This window comes from Cercospora kikuchii (genome assembly GCF_019650295.1).
Source record: "Cercospora kikuchii DNA, contig_00001, whole genome shotgun sequence".
NCBI classification, from domain to species: domain Eukaryota; kingdom Fungi; phylum Ascomycota; class Dothideomycetes; order Mycosphaerellales; family Mycosphaerellaceae; genus Cercospora; species Cercospora kikuchii.
The window spans coordinates 14,986-28,132 of record NW_025408582.1 but is presented as its reverse complement, the minus strand read 5'-3'; the positions used below and the strand labels follow the sequence as shown (position 1 = coordinate 28,132).

The 13,147-nt window shown below is 54.1% G+C and overlaps 2 protein-coding genes across 3 annotated transcripts; one reads left to right on the top strand and one right to left on the bottom strand.

Annotated features, from left to right (window-relative positions):
* Nucleotides 1–54: 54 nt before the first annotated feature.
* CKM354_000000400 (uncharacterized protein) lies at nt 55–2,357 on the top strand (the record flags this gene model as incomplete). 2 transcript variants are annotated; one of them, XM_044795084.1, is made up of 4 exons in its annotated part: nt 55–144; nt 193–1,202; nt 1,263–1,350; nt 1,401–2,357. In XM_044795084.1, 4 exons carry the CDS (start codon nt 55–57, stop codon nt 2,355–2,357), a joined length of 2,145 nt encoding a protein of 714 aa, XP_044651019.1. The 2 variants fall into 2 exon arrangements, with proteins under 2 accessions (XP_044651019.1, XP_044651020.1); XM_044795085.1 differs by having other exon boundaries at nt 193–1,350.
* Nucleotides 2,358–6,887: 4,530 nt separating this feature from the next.
* CKM354_000000300 (uncharacterized protein) lies at nt 6,888–9,226 on the bottom strand (the record flags this gene model as incomplete). The annotated part of the gene is made up of 5 exons (XM_044795083.1): nt 6,888–7,873; nt 7,930–8,300; nt 8,359–8,684; nt 8,749–8,965; nt 9,021–9,226. The coding sequence occupies 5 exons, from the start codon at nt 9,224–9,226 to the stop codon at nt 6,888–6,890; spliced, it is 2,106 nt and encodes a 701-aa protein (XP_044651018.1).
* Nucleotides 9,227–13,147: the final 3,921 nt, after the last annotated feature.

Sequence of the window (13,147 nt, the reverse complement as noted above, 5' to 3'; positions counted from 1 at the left end):
CCACGACCTGTTCTGTAGGGAGCGGTGCAGATGGCGGAAAGTTCGGCACGGCGCATGGAAGACGAGGCTAGTCGCCTGCTCCAGACTCTGAAGCGTCAAACAGTGCCCATGGCATGCTACAGCTGTAGGAGAAGAAAGGTCAAGGTACCGTTTCTGCGGAGAGACGAAACTGGGGATAGCTAATCGGCATAGTGCGATGGCCGCCTGCCCTGCAGCTACTGCGCCCGTCGATCACTCGAATGTTCATACGAGAGCACCCTGCCCAACGAGACACTACAGCAAGCGAAAAAGCGAAGGTACCATGAGATAGAGCGCAGGATTGAGGGTCTAGAACAGCTGCACGATATCCTCGCGCGAGGTAATGAAGCGAGAGCTGTCGAAGTCCTCCGGCGCATGCGTCGAGGTGATAACATAGAGCTTCTCTTGGACTATGCTCGGGCTGGAGCTGGTGTGGACGGCAGCTCGCTCGAGCAGAGTCAGCATTCGCGGCGCCTCTTTCTGAAAAGCTTAGTAGAGTCGACGGCATCTCTAGAGGAAACGACCAACGCTGCAAGGACGGTGGTAACCATCGACCGCTTGTATCTGCCATCCGTAGAGGCTTATCAGACTCTGCAACACAGCGTGCTACAGCTCGACCATCTCGACGGCTTCCTCTCCGAGACCAACTCGCAACGTGCGACCGGGGCTTCGGCGCAACAACGTGCAGAGGACAAAAGCAGCGGTCCGCTCTACTGGGTACCGGCACAACCGTGGCTCGTGGCGGTCAGCGACGAAGAAACATCTCACTTGCTATCTATGTTCCTTGCATATACCAATGTCTGCTGGCGTTTCGTGGAAGTTCAACCCTTTCTGCAAGCACTGCGTAGCAAAGACCTCGGGTCTCAGTATTGCTCACCATTTCTCGTGAACGCCATGATGGCCCTAGCGTACCTCTACGCAGATATCGCAAACAGCGGCGACGACGACCCCGAAGGAGCCCCGCACCAAAATATCCGGTTCCACGAAGAAGCTCTGCGACTGTGGACGCTGGCTGGGCCAGAGCCTAGCATCACAAATATCCAGGGACTCTCCATTCTGGCGGTCGAGCATATCCTCCAGGGCAAAGATCAGCAAGGGCTTGATCTGCTGTCTGCCGCTTGCGAGTTGAACAACACCCTACACCTGCCCGTGCGGCTGGCAGAGTGGTCCAGAGAAGACCTGGTGTACTACAGAGCTCGTAGCTGCACTTGGTGGATGGTGGTCCATCTGAATTTGACTTGTAGGATGGGCCTAATGATTGCTGGCGATGCCGTGGACTGGAATCGTGCGCCTGAGATGGCGGACGTGCTGCTGGAGGATTTGCAGTACTGGGTAACCACACGATGTTCCCGTGGCTCCAGAATAGACTAACCAAGACCAAGATCGGCTACCCTTTTCTCGACGAACCAATCCCGCTCCAAGCGAACTTCCTGTTCCAGCAACGATGCCTTTTTACACGACTCCTTCAACAAGCTACGACGATCCTCACGGCACACTCACTTGAGGCCGATGCCCTATCCGAGCTTGTATCGGCGAGTCAAGCGCTGTCTGCACAGCTGCAAGAATGGTATGATGCGATTCCACAGGAAGTTTTTCCTATTACGAGGGCACCCCCGAACATTTACGATCTGCACGCTCAGTACCACTGCGTTCAGGCGGCTCTCTACGAGCGCAGCCACATGCACTTGTGCGCATTGATGCAGGAAACAGAGCACGACACCGAAGAATTGGCTGGATCTGAAAGAGCACGATTGAGAATACATTTGCGTGCGACAGCCCTGCAACACTGCTATGAAGGCGCAACCGTTCTTCGAGCGTTCCGTAAGGCACACGGTTTGAAGTGTGTCTCCTTTGTGCTCCTGAATCATTCCGTGGTGGGGGCTTTCGTATGCTTAAACGATATGCACACACCTCCAGAGGGATCCACTCCTCGCACGGGCAAAGGTCTCGAGTCCGACCAAAGGACGATATCTGCACTAGAGGAATTCTTCCGCATTATATTAGCTACGAGTGGAAGGTGGATTCTGTCCCGTGGCTTGGCTAAGATGATCTATTACACCGCTTCCAAGGAGCTGCGTATCGAGCTACCGGCCTCGATATCGGATATTACAGAGATTATGAACAACAGTTCATGGCACAGTTCAGATTTGCTGCAGCTCAGCGCAACATTCCGGCCCAATTGGAGTATGCCGTATGTTCGTAAGGACGACGACCTTGGGAACTATCGAATGGGAGACATGCTAAATGACTTAATGGAATCGAGCGGTCATCGGGACGGCGCTGTGGAACCGCGGCCGAGCTCGTCGAGAGTTATGGCATACGATCCTGTGCACGATTAATGAACGCAGAGTGGAACGTCCAGAGGACTATAGAGCTACGTGAATCCTGCATGCGACAATGTCAGAGTTACTAGCACATCGATGATTCAGCTTCGCACAGATACTGTTCGTTAGTACACGAGACAAGATCGAGCTCGGCGCATCCTCGGATGGGGGTTCTTGTACACTACGCGGCAGTGTTTCTAGTCCCATAGTGCTGGTGACGCCGACGCACCTCTTGCTTATTGGCCGCAACGGACACCGCGGAAAACGGTCATCACGGCACCATCATCGGAACTTGCGAGTATCCACAAGCACTAGTTCTTACCAAAGATGTTAGCGATCCTCGCTCGAACTGGAAAATGAAATTCTGCTTACATGATTTGACGCTTCCGAACATTCGCTGACATTGCTAGCTGATTGCCGTCTTTAAGGATCATTCTGGGAAGCAATAGCCAAAGGTTCCCGATTTCTACAGTAGCCTTTTTGAGCACATAGTAGGTTTCGCTTCTAGCTTCCTAATACGCGTCGGAAAGTGTTCGAACTGAGCGCAGCTCCATATGACTGAGAGACAAGAGAAACAAGCTGGCTTACTGCAGGCGTTATTTGAATCATCGTCCACAGAACGCATCCCGAACCTGTAGAAATGTTCCAGGACTTGAACCTCGGCATGAATACACGGGCTCCCACTGGGCGTCGCTAGACTGTCCTGAAAGCGATGTAATAGCCGGAGAAGCTCCCTAAGTGTTTCGTACACTTACCTTACATATTGCGCGAGCTTAAGAACAGCAGGAAGGTCGAATGGAATGTACTTAGTATGTCGCGACCGCTTTCGGTTTCGACTTCGATCTCGGACCGAGCGAAAGTCTAAGAGAAGATACTACGCTTCGCAGCTTCACAGCCTATAGAACAGCAGAGAAAGCACTAAGGCGGTATTTGGCGCCGACACCTACTAGGACGAGGAAAAAGTATCTTGCGAGACACAAGACTGTTGCTTAGCGGATGTCGAAAAGCGCAGTGTAGCAGGAGCAAAAGTGCGTATAGTCGTACTGACCGACTCTGCGCTGCTCTCTTATGTGTCGGACTAGCTCTAAAGGGTGATAAATAGTCGCGAGTCTGACTCGGATCCAGGCGAAGCGGATACCCTTGGTCGACGCTTCTTCTGGTCCGAGAATGTACCCTGGCTGGAAGACTTGCATGCTATGATGAAGAAGCGTGAGATGAGAGTGACGGGCAATTTGGGGAAGTGTGATTTGATCGCAGACACAGCATCTGTCGGAAGATATCTGGCTGGCTTCAAGCGGAGTCCCGATGGCACCTGGCCGGAACATTAGAAGCGAGAGAATTGGCGAGGAGAAGGGCTGGATGTGCTTTGGAACGAGGATCAATATTACTCTCAGCTGTTTGATTCGAAGGAAAGTCGCGCCGGCGTTGTGGCGGATGTAAACACGTACTGCGATGCCGCGGAATGAAGTTTATAAGTCACGAGTCCCTCAACGACCACCCGAGAACTCCAGGCCCTGGAGAAAGGGGGCGATATGCATGGTCGAGGTGCACGATCGAGAATATGCCACCACGAAGGCTCCCGAGCGCTTGTAGCAAAGCTTTTCTGCTAACCAAGCCTTTGAGCAAGGATCAACACCGCCCTCATATCTTCTGCCCTTCTAGCACTACTGTCTGCAGCTTGCTCACTTTCTTCGCCAAAAGTCGTCATTCGTGCACATATAATGCTCTCGCGGCATTGATACCAGTCCGCACCGCTCGGGCGACTATGTTCTCGGCTTGCTTTGAACACCCTACCCACAACTGCCAAGCTCGATTCGTAGTCAGCTCTACTCAAGGACTCCTCCCGTTAGTGGCTCGCGCACCGCTAAGCTTTGCATGTAACAAAGAAAGCCTAAGACGTGTGCCAAGTTCCGTGATCGATATAGGGAGTGACGATTCTTAGATGGTGATCAAGCTGATTTTTTTTATCACTTACACCGATGTGATTCCCTTTCAGGCCCATGCGGGGAGTTCCTACATATTTGCTGGAGACAAAAACCGTGGCCGGGGCCCGGGTGAAAGATTGTCCTACCTCTGCTGTCCGTCTTCCATACCAGGAAACTATTCGAACCATGAGCTGCTTCTCCTGCAGCCTAGGCAGCCTCAGTCATCGACATCGTGCCCACTTCTCCTTCCTAGTCGGCCTCTCCTCTTCACTATTTTCCGCACTAGCGAGAAGTGATGCAGGACATCCTGTTCCAAGAACCACGTCATCACCGCGCGCAGTCCCTTCTCTGTCGTGAGCATTTCGTGGTAGTCCTACGTGCCTGCCACACTCGTCATTTTGTCACGGTCTCGTTCGAAGCGCGGGCAGAACAGCACGATGTGCTTCGGCGTCTACCGTGCAAAGCCGCACACGCACGCAGGGGACTCGTAGCCCGGCACGTTGCGGTGGTGCAGGTAGTCGTTAAGTCCGATGTGCTCCGTTCGCAGGAGTGTCGCGATCGTGTTTTCTGCCTTGCCGAGCCGCGTGCGGAGTTCGTCTAAGCGGGGTTGGAATTCCAAAATCTCCTAGGCGATCTTTAGTAATAGCATTCTGCATCCGATATTCGAGAGCCGCATCTAAACCGCGTGTCGTCGCGTTCATCATGGACGAGCACGAAGTGCGTTAAGCGAGGACGGAAGTACGTGTTCCCCATCGTGCGCATTTATCCGGAATTCATGGAGAGAGTGATCGCACAGACAGTAGCGGTGACCTGGCTCGCGTACAGTACGTGGGGCTCGGCCTTCGGAAAAGCAGGACAAATCTATACTGTAGCCACACAGCCGACGACAGCATACAGAAGCCCAATCTGGTACGATAGGGTGGACCTCAGGATTGGTTGGAATAAGAGCATATGTCCTCTCGAGGTAGTCCAGAATTGATGCCGCTCCGCGATCACGAGGGCCTAACAAACCGCAGCGATCGCAGAACTGGAGCACAAGACACGAATGGAGCTGCTGGATATGTCCGTCGGATGAGCCGCCCGAGAGAGTCAAGGTTCGCAACGTCATCGTCCCAAATGAGACTCGCCAGTTGGCTGATTCGGCGACATCGTTTTAGTGCTCAGGTGAGCGTCCAATGTGCAATCGCTGTGATGGACGGAGTTTGGCGTGCAATTACGATGCTAGAGAGGGCACCACGAAGCGTCAGCAATTACAGCATGATTCGTTCGACAACGAGGTGAAGCTAGAGCGTGCAATGAGAATCCTCTCGCATCTTCAGCAGGGAAGCGACCAGGAAGCGGCAGAGTGCCTGGCACGTCTGCGTCTGGGCTCCTCTCTTGATGACGAGTATTGTCGCATCTTGTTGGCATATTCGACAACGCTGCCAACTGCTTTCAATGCTCCAGCAGAACTTAAGCTCGCTAGCAGGCAGCAGTGCAGTATGGATATGGAATCTGGTGCAGCGGCCCGGATCGGACCCTTTATGGCTGATGCTGATGTTCAACCTTCTACGAGCAATCGATATCTCTATACTTGTCCCACCGCGGCAAAGGTGGGACTTGCGCACAGAATGCATGAATACGCATGCTTCGGGGTCATCGAGCCTTGGCAGAGCTACAACGGGCGAGGCGGCACCTTCCGGTGATGCTGAGGAACATTGATGATACTGGTTGAGCCACATAAGACTCAAACGCCAGAACATCGATAAAGCAGATCTATCGGAGCATCTTTGTCCTTTAATGGACAAGGATATAGCATAGGTGTCATCTAAGACTCAAAGTACAACCACGCTGAGTCTTCCATACTTTTGAGATATTGATTGTTTAGAGTCCAGAAATCCTTCGCATTGGCGCCGCCCACCACTGCAGAATTGGTCTTCTCCCAATCGAGTCGTAGAGTTGTGATTGTTGTGGGGCACGTATCGGAGTCGACTCACAGCCTCTGCGAGGGGATTTCGCGATTCCAGTTGGCAGTCCAAGTCCCGTCAGCCGGCTTGTGCGGCTTCCACACCCGTTACCGCGACTGTTGCATGCATAGCTTTGTTCGGATTGCCCTGCTGGAGGAGCTCCCGGATCATCTCGATGCTCTGGGGAGGGCAACAATCTTCCGTCTCTGCTTATCAGCCTCTTCTGTCAGCCCTCACTTCTAATCGATCGACCAGGCATTCAGCGTCTTGAGGCTGCGGATCTGCTGTTATCGTTGCTCGCCTCACCCCATCTCCAGGTTTTTCCTCGGCTCTCCTCTTCTTCGACGTTTCAATCGGCTAATTGGACCAGAACACTGCTAAGGTCCCTCGAGCAGTAACTTAGTGCTTGAAACCCTCCTCAGCCGACTTCTTCAGGTAGGACGATTTGCCGACCACACGAGAGCAGCTTCTCCAAGCGGCGTGCATGAACAAAGCCGCACGCATGAAGGACGAAAAGTAAGATAAAATAGTGAGTCGATCTCTTGAAGCTGATTGCAAGCGCCGCACTGCTGCACGAGTCAAATCGTCATCGACTCAGCTGCGCAATCCTGGAATCTGAATCCGGCCAACCACTCGCCGTTGACAAGTATTCAGTACTTGCACCCCAAGGGCATTTATGTCAACGTTTTGTGCACTCTTGCTGCGTGGTTCCGTAAATGATCTACGTGCTCAAGCCATCGATCGTTACACTTTGGGTGCGGGCACCTTATACGCTCTTTCACGTCGTGATGCTGCAGGTGCTTCCGGAAAAAGTGCCTCTTCAGGCCACTGCGGTCCCGGAACTGCTTCGTGCGATGCGAAAGGGGCAGTTCCAGGTTGCCCATGCAAAAGATGCATTGAGTTGGTAGACACTCCATCTGGATTGGATCAGATTTAATGGCGTTCTTCGCGTCCGCTGTTGTGCAGTCCCCTTTGCGGGAAGTGACAAAGCAAGCTGCCTTCTTCCGGCAAACCTTGCGTTGTGTCACCTCTTGCCGCTTGCAAAGAGCGGCCACAGCATCTATTGCTTCCACTCGGCGCTCCTGGTCACCAGTATGTTTAGATAGCGCAAAGGTGAGCAATGCACTGAGGACCCGCCGACGTTCGCTGCTTAGGGGGCTATTTACCCGGCCTGATGTCGTTTGCTCGGTATTCTGACGGACTCCCCTCAGCTGCCACAGGATATCATCAATCGGCTGCTCCTCCCGGTATCTCGTCTGTACTTGCTTCAATGTGATATTGTGTACTACTCTTTTCGTGTGCAGGTAGTTCCGCTGTGCATGTCGGTATTCCGTGTATTCTCGCGTACCACTCGACCGCTTGATCGTTGTGTGGCAAGCCCGTGCTTGCCTGGCCAGACGATCACGTATCCTGCGGGCCAGGACGACCTCAGGGTGCTTCTTGATCTGCGCCAACTGCTGGTCGTTGAGAGATTGTGGTCGGCGCGGGTCAATCGAGCGACTCATCCCGCTCGCCGCCCGGATAATCGCAGTCTGAGGCTCGAGCCCGCGATAGGCCGCCTGCGTGTCTTGGGTGATGTACCGCGACAGGTAATTGTGCTGGAAGACGGCAGACGAGGAGTGCTGCAAGATGAGGTTGCGTTGCGAATCGCTGATGTGACCTGATATCAATTAGCGACATGCTGGGGGGAGAATCGAACTCATGTAGAGGACGAACTACTGCTGTCCAAAGCCTCGCCGTGTCCTCTGCGGAAGCAATACGGCTTCACGGGCATCTCAAAGTTCGTAATGGTCCCGAGCCGCCTTAACCTCTCGCGAAGCCAATTCTCCGTCACCGCGTCGTTGGAAACACGCAGGCCACGGACAGTCCGCTCTGTTCTCCGAAACAGCGGGAGCTCGGCTTTCGACTGCTTGATGGGAAAGCGGAGCTCGCGCTTGCCCGGCGGGATGCGCAGTTCGAACAGCTCGGCAGGGCTCAGATCAGGTACGGCAAAAGCATCATCAGCGAACAGCAGACCGAGAAGCATCGTCTGAGGACAGAGGAGGAGACAGGATTCAGAAGGAATGTCGGGGACAGGAAATGTGTTCCTGATGGAGGCGTCAGTGAGATAGCTTCGCGGTAGTGGAGTGCAGCGGCAGCACTCACGCGTCTTTACCGCCGAGGTAGCGTTTGGTATGCTCGAAGGTAAAGTCGATCACGAGCCTCGGCCGATCACCCCCGTCACAGTTAGGGAGTAGTGCAATTTTCAAGTCTTTGTATTGCAGTCGGCGGAGAGCACCGGGACGATTGCCCGTGATGCCAGCGAGCTGGATCATCAGCGCCAGCTGCGCCCGTAGGTACTCGTGCTGCAACTCCACGTCTGGGGATTCCCAGAGCGTTTTGAGCAGCTCGAATTCGTCCTCTGCTCGCATGATGGGCTTGTCCTCCTTCGCAGTAGACAGCTTGAACTCTTGCGCCAGGTTCTGTCGGGCCTGGGGTACGTTTAGTAGTGGCAATAGCACTGTATGCTGGTGACACGTCTCGTAACACACTCACTCCGCACATTTCGACTTGGACAGCAGGGTCTACGCTATAACAGCCAGACTCCAACTGGCGGACCAGCGTCAGCGTGTTCCAGTAGGTCTGAAGAGTTCGTGCTTTCCGTATTCGGCCGCCCCGCTCGCGCAACATCCAGTGAAAGAAGTTGTACAAATCCTTGATGTGGAAAGTGCGCAACGTGTCACTAGGCTCCTTGCCGTGTGTATTACAATAGCTTGTCATTGCTTCAGCCTGTGCACCAGTTTCAACGGAGCACGCGCGCCTCTCACCTATCCCACAGCTTCTTCAGTAGCGATTGCAGCTCTCTGCTCTTCGGCGCATATATCTTCTTCGTCCGGCCTGGGTCGTAGTAGTCCTCTGCCTTGCGGGGCTCGGTCATCATACTCGTTCGAGGAGGCGTCATGCCAGAATGATAGTCGTCCATTGCGATGTGCTCGTGCTCAATAGAGGGGTTTTCAAAGACGTGATCGGCCATGTCCGACGATTGGGTCTCTGCTCTGGCGGCGTGGGCGAGGCGTATCGCTGAGGACAGATCGAGACCGAGATGCGCGCGTGTTCCTGCCGCTGGGACAGAGCGGCAGTCATCTTAAATATTGAAACCCCCGTCGGTCGTAGCACCCGAGGGAGCGCTGCACTGCCGCGAGCGCAGCAGCACGCCGTGCGGCGCAAAACGAGGTAGCGCGCATTGTTGTGCGAAGGCATGTGTAGCGTGGGCGCGTGCGTACGCGTGAAGCGTACTGTGACGGGGGAAAGTCTGCAAGCTAGAGCGAAAGCGGAGGTGAGATCTGGCCGAAATGCGCGCTAATTTATAGGCATTTGCGTCCGCAATCGGGTGCATTTTTGCCGTCATCGCGCTGTAAGGTATAAGGAATACTCTAGCTTCTATAGAAGAATACTATACTCTTATTCTCTATAAAAATATCTAGTCGTATAGGTATCTATAATATCGTACGGAAGATATAATCTTATAGTCTACTTACTTCTTACTAAAACTAAACTACTTATCGGTTACTTAAAACGATCGAAAGTCGTTTCTCTATAGAATAATCTAAGTACTTATAAAATATTCTAGTATTAATGTCACGGGCGGAGGCTAGCAGGAAGGTAGGTATGGTTGACACAGGTACAGTTGCTACGGACAGGGCTCAGGTGCTCTGCGCTACCATATGGGTAGCCCGAATTGACAGGACGTAGCTCGAAGAGAGGAAGGGAGAGCTTTCTCTCTTCGAGCGTACAAGTGTGCAGGCGCTCCCGTGCTTCCCGCGCACGTGAGCCGGGGCCGGCGTTACTAACTTCCGCCGACTTCCAGGCAGTCTTATGTCTACGGGCCCAGCCCGTGACATTACTCCCTTCCTAGCAGTGACGCTCCGAGTCACGTTCTTTCAAAATAGGGCGAGTGCAGCGCACTCCCTTCCTAGGCAGCGTGCAGCTCCTCTTCCTCGGGTCTTACCCGAGGGCGGAACAAAACAGGACAGATACTCTGCAACAGCGGAGCAAACAGGTTAGCTCCTGCAAGCAGGAGCCTTCCACGGTATCGCCTTTGGTATGTACAGCCCGCTCGAGGAACCCAATCCACCATCGTTGCTGCGACTAGTACACAGGATCCAAAGACAACACCGGAGCTTTACTGTACACAGTTCTTCGTGGTCAGGACGGCCCTCTTACTGCACTAGAGTCACTGGGTGGTCAGGCCAGTCTCATATGCAGCCCCTCAATTTACAGGAACCCCCGGCGGGGACCCCTGTAGTCAGTTTGTCTGATTGGTCGCAGGCAGAGGATTTTGGATCCAATATGACTCTTCAGAATTCAGGTTGCTTCCGTGGTGCAGTGGTTATGATTGTCCAGCAGGAATCTGGGGCCTCGGGTTCAATCCTCGTTGGGGGCAGGAACCGAGTATCGGATTTCGAGCGGTTCAAGGTGTAGGCGCGTAGCAGGGGTCATGTGCAGGTGGGCGATAAAGTCGGGACATTTTTTCCGGCGACGACGGGCGAGATATGGCCATTCTCGGCGGGGAGGTCAATCTCCTCGGGGTTACGCGTTCGAGTCGGTTCGGGGCAGCGGCGTTGGGTGTACATTCGGGTCGCGACCGGTCGGAGGGGGTAGTTGGCGGAGCAGGCGGGCGTGCCAAGAAGTCATGTGACTTTTTTCGGGGTCTGGGTGCGCGGAAGATCTTCGACTCCAGTGGGCTCGTGTAACCTCTGGCGGTTATCGCTGCAGCCGTATGCTGGCGCAAGTCTGTAACGTCCAACGGATTTCAGGCATTATACTGCGGCAGGAATCGTGCTTAGTCAGCTCGTCCAGTTGGTCTGGGGCACAGGTATAGGCCGAGAGACACAACGTCTGTCTCTTCGGTTGCCATGCTTGACGCTCGAGGTTCGAACCCTCGACGGGCTATGCGTAACGTTGATAGCACCTGCGGTGTCTCAACGTCGTGCCGACTTTTGCTCTTTACATTGGCATTTGGCGGGGCGCTGGTTTGAGCGGGTACCGGCGGTGGAAGTTCCGGACGAGGTGTGGCACATCCTCGATAATCGTATCGGCAGGTTCTGTAGTCGGTACGTCGTAGCCTTTCCATTTTACTACGTAACGCAGTCGTTCTTTGCCACCGCGGCCGCGGCGGTCGACCTTCGAGTCGACGATCTCTTCGATTTCCCATTCCTCGACCCCGTCGACGATAACGGGCGGCGGCGGGGGCGTACGCTGATAGCCGTGCGGGTTGTTCGCGGCAGGAGTAAGCAGATCGTTGTTAAACACCGGGTGCAGCTTCATCGTCGCTGGCAGGTCTAGTCGGCAGGTATACGGTTTGACCTCAAGAATGCGGAACGGGCCTAGGTTCTTCCAGTCAAGTTTCTTCGTAGGGCGGAGGGTCTTGATATTCCTAGCGTCGAGCCAGACTTCTTCTCCAACAGAGAACTTGCGTGAGGCGCTACGGTGCCGATTTGCAGCCTCTTCATATCGGGACTGTGCGAGGCTGGTCTCGGCCTTTAGGAAGTCGGTAATCGCCTTCATATCTGCGACGAAAGATTCTGCTTCTCGACTCGCAGGGGCGTCGGTCGTATGCTGTAGGACTTCGGTTCCTAGGAGGGGTTGGAAACCGTAGGTAGCTAGGAACGGAGACAAGCCGGTAGTTTCGGAGAATACTGAGTTCGCTGAGAATTCCGCTAGCGGTAGCCATTCTACCCAGTCGTCTTGTAGGTACGAAACGTACGCACGCAGGTGTTGTTCGAGGACTGCATTTAGCCTCTCGGTCTGGCCATCTGTCTGCGGGTGGTAGGCGGTCGATGGGGAGCAGGTAATCCTTAGTTTCCGCGTAAGGTGTTTCCAAAAGTCAGACATAAACTTGGCGTCCCGATCAGAGACAATGTTAATCGGTTTCCCGTGGAGTCGGAAGATATTCTTAACAAACAGGCGAGCAATCTCTTCGGCGCCGTCGGTCGTAAGGCATGGGACATAGTGGCGTAGCTTCGTAAGGCGATCGACGACTACGAAGATAGCGTCGACCCCTTCGGACTTAGGCAGGTGTGTAATAAAGTCCATCGAGATCGAATCCCAGGCACGGTCGGGTGTCGGTAACGGTTGTAGGAGTCCTCGATTACGTTGTCGGCTAGGCTTAATCCTACTACAGACATGGCAGTTCTGGACCCAGCGGCGGATATACGCGCTCATACCTGGCCAGTAGTAATCCCTCGATACGATCTGGTACGTGCGGGCTCTTCCAGGGTGTCCGGCAGCTGGGGTTTCGTGGCAGAGGCGGAGAACTTGGTCGTAAAGCTCCTCGTTGTTCGGTACGTAGAGTCGGTTTCGGTAGAAGAGCAGGTCCTCTCGTAGCTCGCACTGCGCGAGCTGGATCGTCGGGTAACGGCTTTTCCCTTCTCGTATTGCGTCTATTATCTCGCAGAGGGTCTCGTCGGTTCGATATCCTTGCCTTATCGTTTCCTGGAGCTCTTCGGGGATCTGTACTGCGCTAACAGCGTCCCTCGGCGGGGACTGTTCCCTTGTTCGGATTGGGAAGGCGTATAGCTGCGGTTCCGGCGTAGGCAGCGTATAGATCGTAACCTGGTCGGAGAACGATACTCGTTTTTGTTTCCTAGGGGCAGGGAGGTTTTCTCGTTTCAGAATCGTTTGGCTCTGGTGCTGTAGGCGTTCATCCCCCTCTTTAGGCAGATCATCTGACCTCCTGGTTAGAGAGTCGGGTTTTTGCCCTTGTTTCCCTGGTCGGTAGGTAATCTGGAAGCGGAAACGGGACAGAAATTCGGACCAGCGCGCTTGCCGGCGGTTAAGTTGCTTTGTCGTCGTAAAGTATTCCAGATTCTTGTGGTCGGACAAGACTTTGATCGGGTGTTCGGCTCCCTCGAGTTCAGGGCGCCACTCTTCGAAACAGCGGATAATAGCAAGC